General features: G+C 36.7%; 1 protein-coding gene across 3 annotated transcripts in view; it reads right to left on the reverse strand.

Annotated features, from left to right (window-relative positions):
* Positions 1 to 20556, reverse strand: part of LOC110822735 (agamous-like MADS-box protein MADS3) — a 57716-nt gene that overhangs the window by 12021 nt on the left and 25139 nt on the right. For all 3 annotated transcript variants that reach the window (XM_088211040.1, XM_088211041.1, XM_088211042.1), the window contains one exon: positions 16192 to 16270. In XM_088211040.1, the coding sequence (XP_088067166.1) occupies positions 16192 to 16270 (79 nt within the window). The remainder of the gene's footprint in view (positions 1 to 16191; positions 16271 to 20556) is intronic.

A 20556-nucleotide genomic window follows, 5' to 3' on the forward strand; every position in this document is an offset into this window, starting at 1 on the left:
AATTTAGACCTCTCTATTAGAAAATGAAGAAAATTCCCCATCCACCAGTCTAAAATACTATTATTAAAATATGCTAATATTTAAATGGTATATAATATAAATAATTTATAATTGTATTTCGAACCAGAATGTGTATTCCCAGTGATCGTGCGATACGGGAAGAAGTATTTAGTGAGGCATATAACACCAAAATTTTCATATATCCAGGAAGTACTAGGATGTACAAGAACTTGCAGAAAAATTTTTGGTAGAAGGGTATAAAAAGAGATATGGCCGAGTATGTGTCGAGGTGCTTGACATACCAGCAAGTGAAAGCGAAACATCAGAGGCCTAGGGGTTTGCTACAACCTTTACCCATACTTGAGTGAAAGTGGGAACATGTCTCCATGGATTTTGTGACCGGGTTGCTAGGAATCGCAAGAAGCATGATAGTATCTGGGTGGTAATTGATCGTTTAACTAAATCTTATCATTTCTTAGCCATGAGGGTGACTAATTTAGTAGAACAGTTGGCCAGGCTGTATATCAAGAAAGTGGTAAGACTATACGACATTCCCGTATAGTTAAAAATCACTCTTTACTTGTATAAATACCTTCATTTATAATTCATTTGATATAACAAATATATAATATATATATATCGAAAAACACATTTTTTTCCCATTTCTCTTCTTATTTTTAGCACTATTTGCACAATTATCTCTAATATTTTCAACAATTGGTATTAAAGTCTCAAGGATAAAAAAGGATATAATATAATTTCTACAAAATATAATTTATGGCTTTCGCAAGCACAACCCAACAACAAATCGTTCCACTTTTCAATGGAGTAAATTAGGGATATTAGAGTATTAGAATGAACATTATCTTACGTGCATTTGACTTATGAGAACTAGTAGAAAATGGTATACCAGAAGTTAAGGGTACTAATAATACATCAACTTCAGTTACCATAGATTGGCCAGAAAAGGATCCAGAAACATTAGCCAAAATTTATCTTGCCGTTTTAGATACAATATTTCCACGTATAATGAATACCACTTCAGCAAAAGAACCATGGGATATCTTGAAGAATGAATTTGAAGGAACATAAAAGATAAGAATAGTCAAGCTTTAATCGCTAAGATGTGAGTTTGAGAATTTAAAAATGAGAGATGGAGAAACCATCAAAGATTATTCTTCAAAATTAATAAAGCTGGTGAATCAATTAAAAGCATATAGTGATAACATTACTGCTCAATGAATAGTGGAGAGAATGTTGGTCAGTTTGTTAGAAAAGTTTGAAATGGTGGTAACTATCATAGAGGAATCAAAAGATATATCGATGTTAACCATTTCAAAACTTATTGGTTCTCTTTAAGTTCATGAAAATAAGAAGTCAAGAAGACATGAAGCATCTTTAGAAGGAGCCTTGCAGTTGAAGCATAACCTTCTTCCTCAAGATCAAATAAAAAAAAATGTCTAAGGCAATACAATTTGGGGAACAACAAAGGAGAAAAGAAAGGTAAATCACTTTATTGTAAAATTTATAAAAAATAAAATCATGAAGAAAGGAATTGCTGGCATAAAGAAAAATCACAATATAGTTTCTGCAAGAAATTTAGTCACATGGGGCACAATGCAGATTTAAAAAGTAGCAAGCAAACGTGTTAGAGACTATGGATGAAGAAGATCGACTATTTTATGCTCATCAGAACATATCCAAACAGAAAGATGATTAGCTTATTGATAATGGATGCACTAATCATATGACCAAGTGTTCAAATGCATTTAGCGAAATAAACACTTCCATTAAAGTTTCTATCAAAATGGGGAATAAAGCTACAGTAAAATCTGAAGGCAAAGGTATTATTGTTGTAAAAATGAATAAAGGCACGAGATTGATCAAAGATGTCCTATATGTCCCTTATTTAGATCAAAATTTACTTAGTGTTCCTTAAATGATACAAAGTGGGTATTTATTTCAGTTCAAGGGTGGCTCTTGTTCAATATTCGATCTAAAGGAAAACTTAATTGTTTGCGTGAAAATGCAACAAAGAAGTATCCCTATACAATGTCAGTACATTACAAGGGAAAAAACAATGCATGCTCAGATGGACGAGGTAGCATGGTTATGGCACAAGTACTTCGAACACAGTAACTTTTAGAGTTTGAAACTACTTTCATAGAAACATATAGTGAAAGGTCTTCTTATCATTTCAGAGACAAGTGGCATATGTGATTGTTGTCAATTGGAAAAAATGACAAGGTAATCGTTTCTAATGGGATAAACATGGAGAGCATTAAAGAAACTCGAGTTAGTGCATACTGATGATTTCTCTCAGATGATATAGGTCTATTTTATGAAAGATCGGTCTGAGGTCTTCAAAACTTTCTGCAAATTCAAGAGTTTTATTGAAAAACAAAGTTCTTGTTAGCTTAAGAATCTTAGAAGTGATAATGAGAAGGAGTATACATCCTTAGAATTTAACAAATTTTATGATGAGGAAGGTATACATCATTAACTTACTGTTCTATATACTCCACAACAAAATGGTCTATCAGAAAGAAAGAACAGAACTGTGATGGATATGGCAAGGTCGATGCTGAAAGATAGAGGTTTACTTAACAAGTTTTGGGCTGAAGTAGTATATACATCAGTTTATCTCCAAAATCGGCTATCTACAAAGGCTGTTAAAGGATGTAAACCTATTGAAGCATGGTCTGGACATAAACCATCTATAAGTCACTTAAGAGTATTTAGGTGTATTTGTTACATCTATGTACGAACAGAAAAACGACACAAGCTTAATGATAAAGCACAAAAAGGAATATTCCTTGGTTATAGTTCTTAATAAAAAGGATATAACATGTACGACTCATACACTTGCAAAGTTTAAGTTAATAGAGATGATGTGTTTGATAAAAATGCTTCTTGGAATTAGGAACATAATGGTATTGATAGGAAGTATATCATAATTCAACTATTCTAATAAGAAGCTTCACCACCAACATCAACACCAGTCAATCAAACAGGTCAATATTCTTAGAAAGAGTCTAGTAATAGCTCAGACGATACTAATTTTCATATATATGAGTATGATAGTTTATCTGACACACCACCAAAGAAATTGAGGAGATTGTTAGAATTATATAGAGATACTGAAAGTATTTCTGATCTTTATGCTGAACAATGTAAATTATGTTGTTTTACAACTCATGAACCAAATTGTTATGAAAAAACATCTCAACATGAAGAATGGAGAAATGCCGTGAAGGAAAAAATTTGCATGATCGAGAAGAACCAGACGTGGTAACTACAAACCAAACCACCGAATAGATATGAAATGAATATTTAAGGCAAAACTTAATCCAGATGGTTCGATTTAAAAGTATAAAGCGAGATTGGTAGCAAAAGGATATTCACAACAATTTGGCATAAACTATAATGAGACTTTTGCCTTAGTCTCAAGACAAGATACAATCAGAATTATTATTGCTCTTGCAACACAAAGAAGATGGAAGATTTATCAATTTGATATAAAATATGCTTTTTTCAATGGATTTCTTCAAGAAAAAAATTATGTTGAACAACCCCCACAGTTCAAGATCAAGGGAAAAGAGGACAAATTTTTAAGGCTGAAAAAGACGTTATATGGTCTTAAGCAAGCTCTTCGAGCATGGTATAGTCGAATTAATGGGTATTTTATTCAACAATTGTTTAGAAGAATTCCGAATGAGGCTACATTATACATAAAGTTAGAAGGATCAAATATCCTTATCCTCTCAGTTTAAGTGGATGACCTTATTATTACAGGAAACAACTCATCTATGATAAAAACATTCAAGCAAGATATGATGAAGCAGTTCGAAATGACTGATCTTGGTATGATGAATTACTTTTTTAGCATGGAGGTCAATCAAACAGATGTAGGAATCTTCATATGTAAAAAAAAAATATGCCAACAATCTTAAGAAAGTTTAAAATGGAAAATTACAAGCCTGTTTCAACACACTTGGCTCAAAAGAATAAATTTAATAAGGACGATGACTCTGGAGAAGCTGATACAAAGCAATACAGAAGTATGATTGGTAGCTTATTGTACCTAATAGCCACAAGGTCAGACGTGATGTATGCTGTAAGTATGTTATCTAGATTAATCCGGAATCCAACCCAAGTATATTTGTAAGCGGTTAAAAGAGTTCTTCGCTATGAAATTTTCCTTCACAAAAAATTCTCTCTCTAAATGACATTTCTCTTGAGAAAGGCACAACGTCACCGTGCCTGGATGATGACCATTCAAAAAAGAAGGTGAAAATAAGGGATGGACTCGATCGCCTAGCACCAATGGGTGAGATGGTAAGGGAACACAATTTGGACGTGAACGTGGAGGAGGCCAGTGACATGGAACTGAAAGAATCGGAGGATAGAGGCCGGGTGGAATATGAACAACAAAGAATGGGTCTTTATCGACTCTGGAAATGAAATCGAGAATCATTCAAGGATAAACTTACCAATACAAAACAAATGGAGAAGAAGCAAAATGATTTTGAAATCAAGGATGACGACATGATCCTGGCTACGGATTACGACTTTCCAATAGTGGCCTTCTCAGATAGAGTCCATAATTACTTGTCTCAATCCATAAGGAACTCGACGGTCATCAGATTGCTGGGCAGAGCCATTAGCTACCGCCCTCTTCTCAACCATCTCCAGAGCTTATGGTGGCCTATTGGAACATTTCAGCTGATTGATATAGAGAATAATTTTTACCTGGCTAAGTTTAGTGATCCGAATGATTATACACATATACTTACGGCAGGCCCCTGGGTCATCTACGGGCACTACCTAATAGTGCAACCATGGACAATGTCTTTCTCAGTTGAGGAAGACAGAGTCACATTGGTGGTTGTTTAGGTTTAGTTCCCTGGTTTACCCATCCAATATTACAACAAAAGCATGTTGAGAGCCATCGCTAAGGCAATCGGCACGGTGGTGAGGATAGACTATAATACAGAATCGACAGAGTGGAGGAAGTTTGCATGTCTGGTCGTCTCGGTGGACCTCACCAAATACCTGGTCTCCAAAATCCAGATCGAGGGGCACCTTCAGAGGGTGGAGTATGAAGGGCTGCCGACGATCTGCTTTGAGTGCGGATGTTACGACCACCTTCGTGAACAATGCCCTAAGAAGTCTAAGGAGGTTATCGCTGATGGGGAGACTTGTCCTGAAGAAAATACCAGGATTGTTCTGCCACTGCCAGTGGCACAAGGGAAAATATTTGGGCTGTGGATGCAAGTGGTGTATCGGGGAAAGAGGAATGACAGAAAAGGAAACAACCCTGCTAACAAAGAAGGTTTTGTTACCACCGACCGTAATGGATCGGGGTCGCGGTTTGATCTGATTATAGAGATATTGGAAGGGGATTTTGTCAACATCGGATTGTACATGAATTTGGAGGGGGAATTGATTTCAGGTGTTAACGCAGAGAATAGGGGAAGGGCAAGGAGATTATTATAGGCAAGATTTTGGGAGAAGATGAAAAGGTATTAGTGAGGGTGATCAGTTAAGTTAAATTGGACCTGGTTGGGTAGGCTTGGGAAAAGTGTGCAGGGCCCTAGTAAAATACCTCCTGACCTGGGCCCAGGAAAGAAAATGATAGACGAGGCTTAACGGGGAAGGCTCGAGACAGGAAGGCCTAGTGGGGAAAATATAGGCCTCCCAATTAACTTTGACCCATTGGCCACAATCCTTCAGGGTCAGACCCTACTTGACCCACAGAGGAACTCGGTGGTTTGGATAGGCGATTGGGGCGAATCAAGCATCCATGCTGACTTGGCAAAAGCCACGAGATCCGACGCCTCTCCATCAAACATTAAGAACCAAAAGATAGCCAGGCCTCCTGATAGACGGTCGTGTGGTATTCATGTGAATAAAGCATCCTATAAGGGCCATAAATTGAAGAAACACCGCCAAAAAGCCCTGGACGCCTCCAAGCTCGCGGCGGAAGAAGTTTTGGGAGATGCTCAAGCTTGGACCGAGAGTAACCGAGATGCAGCACTGCTACCAGCAGCACTGCTTGAACCTATTAGTTTTCCCCTTCCCTGGGTTGATCCATCTCTCTCTTTCTCTCTCTCTCTCTCTCCTCTCCCAATATTTATGGATTTAAAAATATTTACTTGAAATTGCTAAGGAGCTGTTACCCCCAACTTTGGACACCTTCTTCAGAATTTTGTGTGGCAATATAGGCCCTTGATACTTGTGTTGGTTGAGTTGCGTATTACTGGTCAGAAGGTGGATAGGATTATAGGTAGACTGGGTTTAAATTGATATCATCGGGTGGAAGCTCATGGATTCGCTAGAGGTATTTAGCTTTTATGGAATGATCTAATTCGTGTCAACATCTTAGTTAATAACATCCAATTTGTTCACACTCGGATTCACTATAATGATAGCGAATTGGGGATCTTTTTTACCACTGTGTATAGTAGTCCCCAAGCGTAGAAGTGTCGCTATCTCTAGACTCACCTCACTCAAGTTAGTATCACCGTTCATGAGCCTTAGTTGATCGCTGGGGACTTCAATATGATCATTGATAGCTCTGATAAACAGGGTGGTGTCGCTAGAGGAAGTGGAGGCTGTCTGTCTTTTGCTCAATTTATCAATCACAAATTCTTTTCCCAAACTGATTTTATGGGACCAAAATTTACCTTGCAAACTCCTCCTTACTTAATATATTCCCGAATTCAGTTGTACAACACCTCCCCAAGCTCCAGTCTGACCATAGACATTTCATCATTAACACCAGGTCACATTATACATAACATTCCCCGCCCTTCCGCTTTCTTGCTACTTGGTTTATCCACCCGGATTTTCTTAGCCTTGTCCAAAAAACATGGAAGGGTGGTGATTTATTCCAAGCCATGATGGATAATTTCTCCCAACATGCTAAGGATTGGAATACCATGATTTTCGGCCATATATTTTAGAGGAAGGGACGTTTAACAGCCTGTATCAACGGCATCTAAAAGGCCCTTGAACGCTCAAATTCTGAGTATCTGAGGAGATTTGAGGTCTCCCTTCGCCAGGAACTCGAGGATACTCTTTTGCAGGAAGAACTCTATTAGATGCAGAAGTCGAGATGTGAGTTAATATCCCTGAGTGATAAGAACATGACCTACTTTCATGCATGCACGATGGTTAGGCATAGGTGAAGTAGGATTATTATGCTTCAGGATAGTCGTGCAATTGGGTTTTAGATGAGAGTCAGCTTAAGCACATGGCCACCGAATTCTTTAGAGCACTATATTGCAATGAGGCATCTAATGATCACACCTTCACTGTCTGTGGTAGATTCCCAGTCTTCAGTACAAATTCTATCAATGCATTAAGTAGCCGGGTCACTAGAGAGGATATTCAAGCAGCTTTATTTGACATGAAACCTCTCAAGGCATTGAGCCTTGACAGCTTGCTTGCAGCCTCTTTTCAGCACCACTAGGACATGGTCGGCGACTTGATGTGTGCCATGGTGACAAGAATTTTCCAAGTAGGTGAGCTGGAGATAGGTCTTAACAAAACCTTAATCACACTGATTCCTAAGGTGGCGAGACCTATGCCTATTAAGGACTTTCGTTCTATAAGTCTGCTTAATGTCTCGTATAAAATTATCACAAAAATCATTACTAACAAGCTTAAGAAAATTATGTCTGTTCTAATTAGCGAGACTTAAGCAAGCTTTGTCGAAGGCAAAAATATCTCGGACAATATAATAATGGCCTAGGAGGTTATCCATTCAATGAGATGGAATAAGGGCAAGGTGGGTTAGATGTCGATTAAAGTGGATCTTAAAAACGCTTACGATAGACTCAGTTGGGAGTTCATTGAGGACACTCTCCAAGGTGTTGGCCTCCCACATGATCTGACTCGGGTCATCATGCATTGCACTAGCTCAGGTTCCATGCAGCTCCTTTAGGACGGGAAGGCCACGGAGGAGTTCACTCCATCGAGAGGTATCTGGCAGGATGACCCTCTCTCACTGTATATCTTTATATTATATATGGAGTGTATTTCCTAGTATATTGATCAGTTAGTTTGTAGTGGGGATTGTTGTTCGATTACTCTGAATTCGAGGGGCCTCAAGCTCTTGTACCTTTTCTTTACGGATGATTTGATCCTTTTTAGTGAGACTTCTAATAGTCAGGTGCAACTCATTAAGAGGTTACTCACTGAGTTCTCTGAGAGTTCTAGGCATAAGATTAGCATGTCTAAGACCCATATTCTCTTCTCTCATAACGTTGCAGTAAGGGACACTACTCATATTAGCTCTATTTTTGGGTTCCCGGTATCCAAGAACCTGGGCATGTACCTGGATGTTCCTCTCCTTCACGGTAGGGTAACCAAGGATACCTAAAGATATATCCTGGATAAGGTGCAGGGGAAATTAACCGGTTGGAAGGCTACAAGTCTATCTATGGTTGGCCGCCTCACTCTGGCCAAATGGGTGCTTATGGTTATCCCCGCCTACGCTATGTAAACTGCTGCCCTCCCTAGTTTACTATGCGATCAGATTGATCGGCTTATACGAGACTTCATTTGGGGCTCATCAAGTGGTGCGAGAAAGACAAGCCTTGTTAGTTGTAGGACATGTGCCAGCCAACCACCCATGGAGGAAACGGTATTCTAAGCCTTAAGAATCTCAACAAAGCCTTTCTCATGAAAGTTGGCTTTAATATTATTACACAACCGCATCCTCTCTGGATCAAAATTCTGCATCATAAGTACAAGTGGAACTTCCAGTACAAGGCTAACAAATATTTAGGATCCTGCTCTCATTTGTGGAGAAAGTTGAATGGTCTCTAGGATGAGGTTCGTTTAGGGTTGGCTTGACATGTCAGGGATGGCACTATGGTGAGTTTTTGGGAGGATAACTAGCTGGGGGGATGTGGGCCCCCTTAAGCTCCTTGCCTTCCAACCTATTAATAATAATAGCGGGTCTCAACGGGTTAGGGATATGGTGACTTCACATAGTTAGTGGGATTGGAACTGGTTGCAGAACAGGCTTCTATCTGGGGTTCTTATACAGTTGTCTGCGGTCAAGGTCCTGCAGGAGGGTATGGGAGCGGATGTTCCATATTGGAGTCTCTCCTTGGATGGTAAGTTTTCTATTAAATTTGCTTATCACATGATTACTGATATTTCTTCTCTTTTTACAGATAGCAAATGGAACCTTGCGTAGAAGTGGCTAGGTGCACAACATATCCAATATTTCCTATAGCTGATCCTCCAGAGACGGTTACTTACTAGTGCGTAGCGGGTCCGCAAACATATGGTGGATGATCCAGGATGTACTGTTTGTGGGCTTGACATTGAGGACATTAACCATGTTTTGAAGGAGTGTATCAGGTGAAGGCTCTCTAATAGAAGATCAATCACAGATGGCCTCTCACACCTTCTTCAGCACTTTTTTTTATGATTGGGTTTGCGCTAAATTGCAAAATCAACATAGTTGGTGCTCCTCTTTTTAGGACTGGAGAACGGTGTTTGGTATCACATACTGGTTATTATGAAAGAAATGGAATGCCTTTGTCTTCGACAGGAGGTCGCTCAGCATGGATGAGTTCAGATAAGAGGTCTTCAGAATGACTGAGTACATGTTCCAGGCCTCGAGCCTCGGTTCTACCCTTTCCGACCATTACACTTAGAAGCATGAGAAACTCATCAATTGGACTTTGCCCCAGAATTGGATCAAGATCAACACGAATGGGGCCTGCTGCGAGAGCAATGACATTGCCCTTGTTGGTGTGCTTGGCAGGGATAGAATTGGACAGTTGCTTGGTGGGCAGCTTAGGAAAATTGGGGTTTGTTCCGATCTTCATGCGGAGTTATGGGGGGGCCTAGATGGTCTTGAGCTTACATGGAATTTGGGTTTGGGCCGAGTTATTCTTGAGATGGATAGTGCCATCGTCGTTCAAATTCTAAATAAGGTGATTAATAATGAAATGGCTCTGGCTAATGTTAATTCAAACCTTATTTTAGCAATCAAGACTTGGCTCATAAAAGATTGGACTGTCAACATACAACATGTTAATCGGGAAGGAAATAGGGGTGCAAACTATCTAGTTAACCTGGCTAACCTGGCTTATGACGACCCCACGGGATGTCATTTTCTACCGTAACCTCCCCTGGGACTTCTACACATCCTTCGTGAGGATATCATTGGGGTCTCCTAGCCCAGAATATGTAACACCTAAGTGTGATCTTTTCAATTAGCCGTATTTGTTTTGTTTTCCCTTGTAAAAAAAAAAAGAGTTCTTTACTACCTAAGAGGAACTTTAGACTATGGAATTTGGTACAATTCTATGAAAAACGTAGAGTTGATTGTTTATTCAGATAGTGATTGGGCTAAGAGGAACTTCAGATTATGGAATTTGGTACAATTCTATGAAAAACGTAGAGTTGATTGTTTATTCAGATAGTGATTGGGCTAGATCTTTAAATGATCTAAAGAGTACTTTAGCTATGTATTCTCGAATGGAAATGGTGTGTTTTCTTGGCTTAGTCAAAAACAAAATACTGTAAATCAATCAATAGCAGTATGTGCTGTTACAAATCAAGCAATATGGCTAAGAAGAATTTTATCCGAAATGGGTGCAATTCAAAAATAACCTGCAAAGATATTTTGCAATAGCAAGTCAGTAATAACTATTGCAAAGAATCTAATTCAACATAGGAAGACTAAACATATCAAAATTAAATATCATTTTGTTCAAGAAACTGAAAGTGAAGGGAAAATTAATCTAGCTCATTATAACTCAGAAAAATAACTAGCTGATATATTCACCAAAACACTTCTAAAAATGAAGTTTGATTTCTTCAGAGATAAACTTTGTGTTTAAAGGAATTTTTTCAAGGAATGTTAGAAAATAAAGAAAATTCCCCATCCGCCTGTCTAAAATACTATTATTAAAATATACCAATATTTAAATGGTATATAATATAAATAATTTATAACCTTAGAATTTTTTATGGTTAAAAATTATTCTTTACTTGTATAGATACCTTCATTTGTAATTCATTTGATATAAAAATATATAAGATATATATATATCAAAAAACACATTTTTTTTCCTGTTCATTTTTTTTTTTATTTTTAGCACTATTTGTACAATTATCTCTACTATTTCTAACATTAGAATCTTTAAAAACATGCACAAAATATTTGCAACCAAACACTCGTAGATGGTCATAGGAAACATTCCTACCATACTAAAACTTATTAGGAATATCATTTCCAATGCAAAAGTGAGAGTTAGATTGATCACATGTGCAACAGTGTATAAAGCTTCACCCCAAAAAGAGTTAAACAATTTAGCATCTTAAAGCATGCATCTAACTCTCTCCATCCATTTTTTGTTCATCCTTTCTACGAAACCATTCAATTGATGAGTCTTAGGAGGTATCTTCTAATGTTTGATACCATGTTCTGCAATATGTACCAAAAGGCCCCTAATACTCACCACCATTATCAGTGTGAATACATTTCAACTTCTTTCCAGTTTTTTTCTCAGCAGAAGTTTGAAATTCTTAAAATACACCAAAAACTTGATCTTTTGACTTTAAAGTACGAACTCAAAGTCTCCTTGAATGATCATCAATAAAAGTCACAAAATAAAGTGCACCACTAAATGACTTTTCCTTTAAAGAACCACAAACATCTTAATATACTAGCTCAAGCAAATCGTTTTTCTTGGAAGGAGAATGATGTTTGAAAGAAACCCTCTTCTGTTTCCCAGCCAAGTAATGAATACACCTATCTAACCTTGCACCTTTTAGTCCTGAAAATAAATTCTTTTTTAGCTAGCTAATCAAGTCCCTTCTCACTAATATGACTCAACCTCTTTTGTCATAATTCTAAAGAGCTATTACCTTCAACTGCATTAATAAGATTTGTAGAGATTAAAGCTTGCAACCAATTTAAGCTTGAAGCCTTCTTTCCTTTACCCCCAACTAAAGAACTTTTGTTGAGCTTACATTGCCCATCATCAAAAGTATTGCAATAGCCATCATCATCAAGTTTACTAATGGAGATCAAATGCAATCCAATGTCTTATACATGTCTAACATTCTTGAACTCTAATTTTGTTCTATTTTGGGTCTCTAAATAAGCAGTTTCAATGCCTATCACCTTTGACACTCCATCATTACCCATCTTCATATACCCAAAGTCACTTGAAGTATAAAATGTGAAAAATTCCTTCATTGATGAACATGAAAGCATGCATCACTATCAAGAACCCAAATGGTCTCTTAATAGGCTATATTGATCATATTCTCTTAATAAACTATTGTCAAATCATCATCTGGAGTGATAATGGCAACATGATTAGTATTGTTGTCGTTGCCCTTCTTTTCTTGCTTCCCTTTGTCTGCCTTGTTCTCTTTCTTCCACTTAAAACAATATTTCTTGATATGCCCTAGTTTACTACAGTGATGACTTTCAAGGTTCTTGTACCTTGATTCTAATTTACTCATGTTCTTGCCTCTATTCTAATCTTGACTCTTGTATTTACTTCTCCCTTTGCTTTCAGTAGACAAGATTTTTTACTATGAACTAGATGTCCCCTGAGTTCTTCTTATCACCTCTTCATTCAAAACACTAGTCTTTGCATATTGTATGGTTAGAACACCATCAGGAGTAGAATTGACCAAAGATACTCGAATGTTTTCCTATGGGTCAAGAAGTGTAGTCAACAACCAAAGTACAATAGCATCTTTATCAAAGTTAACATCCATGCCAGAAAATTGATAAAAGATACCTTGAAATTCATTCACATGATCAAGTATAGAACTACCTTCTCTCTATTGCAAGTGTATAACTTGTTTAAATAAGAATAACTTATTATTTCTAGTATTTGAAACAAATAAAGTTTCAAGCTTTTCCAACAAAATTTTGGCATTTGTTTCATTAGCAATATGATTCAACACATTATCTTCTATCCATTGCCGAATAAAGCCACACTTGTAAATTCTCTAATTCCCAATCTTCATCGAATTTAGACTTAGGTTTTTCATAAGCAAACATATGTAAATGCTAATTTTTCACAATAAAAAGATCCTTTATTTTTCTTTTTCACTTGTGATAATTTGTGCCATCCAAAATAACAATTTTACTCACATCTACCTCTATCATTCAAATAAGCAAAAAAAATCCAAAATCAATCAATGAACTAGTGAGTTAGGTTTTGATACCACTTGGATGTGAAGTAACCACGAAAAATTGGCTTAAAATCAATACAAAAAAAATCCTTCCCTTCTTGAATGAATTTGTGAGGAGTGAAAACTAAGTAAAATTCAGCAAACAAATAGTATAAAATCTGCCCAAGATGCACAAAAACAATCATACAAAGACAAAGATTTTTAATGTGAAAAACTCCTTCAATGTGAAGGATAAAAACTACAAGACCTCTCTTGGTCCAAGTAAAAGAGCTCCATTATTAGAAATTAATGTTTACAGCAACTACAAGCTACCACAATAATCATCAAGTAAAGTCTCAACAACAAATCAACCAAACAACAAGAGATAAATAAAGGACTGGAGAAATACCACCAAAATAGTTATTATTCATGCAAAACGAATGAGCTCTATTACTTAAATCTGATCTTCACTGTCCATATCAAAGAAAAATCTATCCTAAATATGCTCACCAAATTTCAGTCTAATCAGATTATAAATAATCGTCCAATTGTAGAAGAAAGTCAAACTTGTCAGTATTGCAAAAATGTCATGAAATGTAAATTTCGAATCATAAACATAAAAAATCCAAGCATACAAAATTGATCTTCGTCGTTTAGAATGAAGAATAATAAATTCTTTAAATGTCTACCAAATTTCAATCTGATCGGAGTACGGATGGTCGTCTAATTTTTGAAAAAAACTAAAACTAGTTTGATGTAATTTCTCAATAAAAATCCCTTTTTTCTCTTCCTTTTTGTTCTCTTTCTTTTTAGTGACTAAGAACTTGTCTCACAAGTAACTTAGGATATAAATGTTATAGGCTAAAACATTAATAACCCTAATGGGGTAAAAGAAGTGGGCTTAAAAAATGTGGGTTTTCCACATAGGAGGGAATCCAAACCAAACAACAAGGTCCTATACAGATTTATTGTGACAATAAGTCAACTATTAAACTCTTCAAGAATCCAATTTTACATGATAGAAGTAAACATATAGATGTGAGATATCATTTTCTTCTTGATATCACAAATAAAGGAGTTATTGAATTGGTTTATCATCAAAATGAAGACCATATTGTAGATATTTTAACCAAGCCTTTCAAGTTAACTACATTTGTAAAGCTATGTATACTTGGTGTTTGCTCAATTTTTAATTTAAACTGACTGTCTAATATTCAGTTTAAAGGAGGAAAAATTAATATTTTACTATAAGAACAAATGAATTTAGGAGTTGTTAATCATGGGTTAGTAGTGGCTTAATTTTAGTAGTCATAGAGTAATAGTGACTTAATTATGGAGTAGTAGTGTCCTTTTTCAATAATTATGAGTTAATTGATTAGTGGTTGTTTATTTTTGTAACATTTGTTTATTTTTTTCCTATTTAAGCTAAATGATTTCATAAGTAAAAATAACTTGAGTTCAAGTCAATTATTCTATATATACAGTTTGTATTACTCCATTTCAATAAGATCTTCACGTTGTGGTTAAATCTTTATGACTATTTGTATTTCTTTAACACTATCCTTATGCCTTTTTATTGTTTTATTTAGCATAGTCATGTGTATATGTGTCCTTTGAGCCCTTGTAGTCTTCGATAATTTTTATGCGTTTAGGAGACTGTAATTAATCTAGCCTGAATTTTCTTTGGTTTTGCAAGGGATGGTTCGACTTAGTTGGTGGCGTGATGGACTAGTTTACCAAGGAATTGATGCTTTATGTTGCCACTAAATGGTATTAGAACAAGAGGATATTTCGTGGGTTAATGGTTGCGGTATCAGATGTGTTAAGAGTGCTTGAGGTTCTAGTTCTTTTAATATTTTTTTTCTAATTTTGTTCCATCCTAAATAAGGATTAGGACTAAACTAAACAAACTTCAAATGGAAGGTTGAACTAAACTATGTTTAGTTGAGTCCTATTCCATTTATTTTGTTGGGTTCACTTTTTTAGTACATCCTTGTGATTCACGATTTCAATCTTATAATTCAATTTAGTTTAACAATAACTAAGTGAATTGCAATCTACTCTAAATCTTTAAAGAGTTTAAAAAATTAATAATGATAATGCTATTTGATTCAATTTAATAATTCACTTAAATTCAATTATAATGAAATCTTATTGAATATATATTTGTTAGATTACTTGTTTTTATTTAATTACATGATATAATATTTGCATATTTTACTTTAAAACAAATAAATATTAGTATAAATTTATTAAAGTACTTTAATTTTTAATATTTTTAAAAAATATATGTAAATGAGAAGATCATTAATTAATTAATGAATATGTGTAAATGAGAAGTTCATTAATGAATATATGTAAATATGAAGTTCATTTATTAATATTTATCAATTATCTAATCAATTGAAATTAAAACAAAATTTATAAATTGGTCATTTTCTAAATGATGGAAGACTCTCGAAATTACAACACAAAATTTAGTAACTTAATTATTACTAATGAACTTCTCATTTAAATAGTTTTATTATTAAACTGAATTGAATCATAAGCACGGGTGCATTAGAAAAATGAACCAGACAAGATAGATTTAGAGAAGTTCATTAATGAATATTTATTCATTATAATAAAAATTCAAAAAAATTATATTTTCTATTTGCAATTCAAATCCGGGTTCAACAACTTTTTTTTTTTTTTTTTTTTTTAAATTTCTTTTCGCTACTTTCATACATACTCTTTTATGTAAAAAGGTTTTCTCAAATACAAGAAAAGAATGATTAAAAAAAAAAAAAATCTTCTATGTATAATTAGATGCTTCAAATATATACAATCAACAAGATATGGATTGGAAATGAATATGAAACTTTATATGAACTAAACTTGTCAAATTCAGTAGCGATCAAAAGAGAAAAATTATTCATCCCTAGTGCATTGCATATATAAATATATATATATATATATATATAACACTATATCTTATACTACCAATAACAACACACACAAATAAATATTAGCCAAAACCTGAGTTCCTTGCTGATCAATTGTGCTATCCACTGAAGAGTAGCAAAATTGCCGGTATCTTTCAAGCGTTTTGTTCATGCTGATCATCATCACATGCAGGCGACAAACGAAATGTCCAAAAAAATTATTAGCCAAAACAAGTTAGTAACCAACTAAAATTTAACCAAAGGAAACTTAAATAACATACATTGCAAAGTGAACATATAGATCAGATCCTGTCATATGATACATATGCTGTTAACTAGTTTGTTGTTTTGTAACTCTGTGTGTGTGTTAGTTTGTTAGTAAGTAGTTAATCGGTTATTAGTTGGTTAACTACGATTGTGGTTAACTGTTGTTGTGTTGTTAAGAGTGGTGAGCACCTGTATAAATAGCAATAAGAAAGACAAGAGAAAAAAACTCTGTTCTCGATCTCATACTAAATATAAAAGAAAGTTTTTTATCTCGCTCTGCTTCACTTTTGTACATGTATCAGAGCGGGTGAGCGACTCGCGAGATGGCAACGAATTAGAATTAAGGTAACCGGGGCACAACCGAAAGAGCTTTGACAATGAATCTGTCGAATGAGAGTCTGGGGATTTCACTGGTTTTGGTCCCTTTTAATGGGGAGTCTAATGGTCCTCAAGAATATCAAATAAAGAGAGAGCTGGGATCAATTAATCAAGGTAATGATTCTATCACAATCTATTTTGTAAAAATTTACCTACTCTGGAATGAGCCGAACAGTATCTTTCCAACTCCTCAATGCAACTGCGGAAGTTACATGCGGGATGTCGGACCAGATTCTGAAGCTAAATGAAAATTCAAGAATAATACAGTTCCTGATAGGTCTAAATGAGTCGTACGATCAAGCAAAAAACCAGATTCTTTTGTTAGACCCTCTCCCTCATATTGATAAAGTATACTCGATGCTTATGAAGTGGAAAGACAGCGGCAGGTTGCAAGCATATTTGTAGAAGCAGTGGATGTAACAACGGTGGTTACTTCTGGTCCGCAGAGGAGTGTTAGTTTGGGAAAGAACAATTATAGAAGAAGAGAGCCAGCAAAGAAAGAGGACAAATACTGTATGTATTACAAGGAAAGGGGGAACTTGAAAGACACTTGCTTCAAGCTTCATGGCTATCCGGAGTGGTACAAAGAATTGAGAATGAAAAAGAGAGCACCAGATAGCTTCAAAACTAAAGTGAATATGGCAAAAACTCCCCTAGACAATGAGAAAACATCAGATAATTCAACAGAGTTAGATGATAACATGATGAAGATTTCTGTGAAAGAGCTGATTCAAGAAGAGCTTTCAAGGATGCTGAAGGGAAAGCAGGGATCATATTACAATTTTGGGAGCTGTGCATAGGACCTTGCAGGTATTATTTCTGGAAAATTATCAAAAAATACATGCTGGATAGTTGACACGGGCAAACAATCGTGTATGTGGGAATAGTTCAATATTTCAGTGTCTTACGAAGGTTAAAATACCAAGCTTAGTTTATCTGCCGAATGGTTCTGTTTTAGAAGTTGAATTTTTTGGAAACATAATCTTAAGTGGAGGATTAATTCTGGAAGAAGCACCATAGATACCATCTTTCCATCACAATCTGTTATCGGTGAACAAGTTGGCTAAATAAGGCAGCATTAAGTTTACTTTCTATCCTAATTTTTGTTTGCTGCAGGACCAGAGGACTGATGAGGCAATAGCAGTCGGGAGATCAGTTGGGAATTTGTATTATATGGATTCTGAATCTTTCAAGTTAGATGCTGTTAATAAGTATGCTGCAATTCCAGAACAATCTCCAGAAAACCAGCTTCGAGCTCTATGTTAAACAATGTGGGAATGAGGGACGAAATAAGGAAAACACTTTCATGGCATGATCGGTTGAGGCATCTTTCATCATTTGTACTTAGAAGATTACATTTTGATATCAATAAAGATGATTTGATAGATAAACCATGTGATGTTAAACAAACAAGGCTGCCATTTGAAATTAGTAATAGTTATAGTAATGTGCTCTTTGAAATGATACATGTAGATATATGGGGTCCTTACAGTCAGGTGTTACTTTCGGGTGTTTCCTATTTTTTAAAGATCATTGAGGACAAGAGCAGGTGTACCTGGACTTATCTCATGAACAGTAAAGCAAAAGCCGGTTTTTTGCTTGAAAAATTCATTAGGATGGTCATGAATTAGTTTGACACTAAGGTAAAGGTAGTGAGAATTGATAATGGGATTGAGTTTTTTAGTACTACTTGTAACACCCCAAAATTAATTGTATGTAATTTAAAATTTATAAATATAATTTTTACAATTTATTTTTCATTTAATTTAGAGTAAAAATGAAGTAAAATTGATTGATGACTAAATTGAAAATAATTTAGGAGAAAAGTGGTGAAAATTTAAGTTTTGGGAGTATTTTTGAAAGAAAAATAAAAAAACATGGGTCAAAATACAAATTTGAAAAGTTTCACCACGTCAGACGCCCAGTTAGCAAGCTCGCACCATTAGGACGCGCCGCTTGGCAGCGGACGCTGATGCGGTGCCACGTGGGCGATCCGCATACCCGCGATCGACAACCCAAATCCATTCCCGCGCGCACGGACGGCCCAGATGCATTCTCTCTCCAAACGTGATCGGACGATCAGATTTAAAAGCGATCGAACGATCCAGAGTGGATCGAATTGGATAGCCAGATTGGATCGCGATGAACGGGCCAGATTTACTCCCTATTTAATCGTGATTGGACGGTTCAAATCAAATGCGATAGACAGCTCCAATCAAAAGGGGGCGAATATAAATAATCCCCCATACGCACCAAACCCTAACTCTAGCTGCCGGAACCCCTCGCCGGAGAAGAAGACCTGACCACTAAGAAGAAGCCGCCGTTGTAACGCCCAAACAATTGGGCATTTTTGTGATTTTATTATTAATTTTATTTATTAAGTTTAATTTAAAAATAAAAAAAATAAAAAAAAAAGAGAGCGCCACGTCAGCAGCTACGTCAGCGGTCCAGTCAGCAGCCCTGGCCAACCAGGACCTGCCGCGTGGCAAGACCACGTCGACCTGGGGACGGGCCACGAGGGCGATCCGCGTGCACGCGATCGGACGGCCCAGATCAAGCGTGCGCACGGACGGCCCAGATGCACGCGCACGGACGGCCCAGATTCAATCAAAAACGGACGGCCCAGATTTAATCAAAATGGACGGCTGAGATCAAAAGGCAAAATGGTATAAATAGAACCCCCACACCTGACCACAAAAAACCCTAGCCGCCTGCCCTCGCCGGAGAAGACGAACCAGATGCCGGAGGAGCCGGCCGCCGCCACCCGCCGTTGCACCAAGGAGATTTCTGACCGCCGATCGAGGTAAATTTCATACCCCCGACTCGTTTTTCCACGCTGAGTTCTCCTGTGGCCAAATCAGAGCTAAAATCCCGGCCAAACGGCCGAAAAATACGGCGGAAACCCAGCGGCGTCGCTGCGCCCCTCCTCGGTTTTTGCCTTCGATGAGGCCCTTCCCGGCCTCCGTTTGATGCAATTTTTATATCACTGTGATCACCATTCTTTTCTCTACAGGTTGATCGGAGCTGAATCACCAAAACACGAACCTCGTTAGAGAGCTGCCGCACCCGAGAGCACCGCCACCGGTAAGCTTCGATTTTTCGTAATTTTTTTGGCCCCCCGAGGGCCCTAGGGTTATTTTATCACAGGGACCGATGTAAGTGTGGCCGAATTCGGCCGGAAACAGTTGAAAACGGCCAACCCGAGGTGAATCGCCGCCGCAAGCGGTGGCGCCGTCGCCGGAGCACGGCGGAGCCGCCGTGCCGGAATTGCGATATTGGCTGGAAGGGGCCCTGGGTCTAATTTGGGATTTTTTGGAACACGTGCAGGTACCAGTAGTGCGTTTCAGTTCCCCGGAAAAAATTCAGGAAAAATTAGGGACAGCTTGTAGGCGCACTGTGAAGCCGTGTTCGGACCCCGAAACGTGTAAGGACCCCTCACCCTATTTCCTATCACGGTATTAAAGTTTAATAAATGATAAAACGGTATTTCATGAATCAATAGATGTGAGAAATTGTTTAAAGTCGTTAATGGAGCCCGAGTCTGGTGTGTTTGTCTGTTAGCTGTTGTTTGGCCTATTTTACGGTTTTAAATGCAGTATGATGTCTTATGTTTTCATTTCATAGTTTCGTGTGCACATATTACTGTTTTATTGATTATAGATTGAATGACTGAGAACCCGATGTTGTATGTTGTCTTGTTTGGCATAAATTACTGGTTTGCTTGTTTGTGTGTGAATTGATGATGCTGACTAAGGAAAAGGGGAATGAAAGGTTATGTAAATTGATAATTGTATAATGTGGTCAGCCTGACTAG

This window comes from Carica papaya, chromosome 9 (assembly GCF_054855325.1).
Source record: "Carica papaya isolate Zhongbai chromosome 9, ASM5485532v1, whole genome shotgun sequence".
NCBI classification, from domain to species: Eukaryota; Viridiplantae; Streptophyta; class Magnoliopsida; order Brassicales; family Caricaceae; genus Carica; species Carica papaya.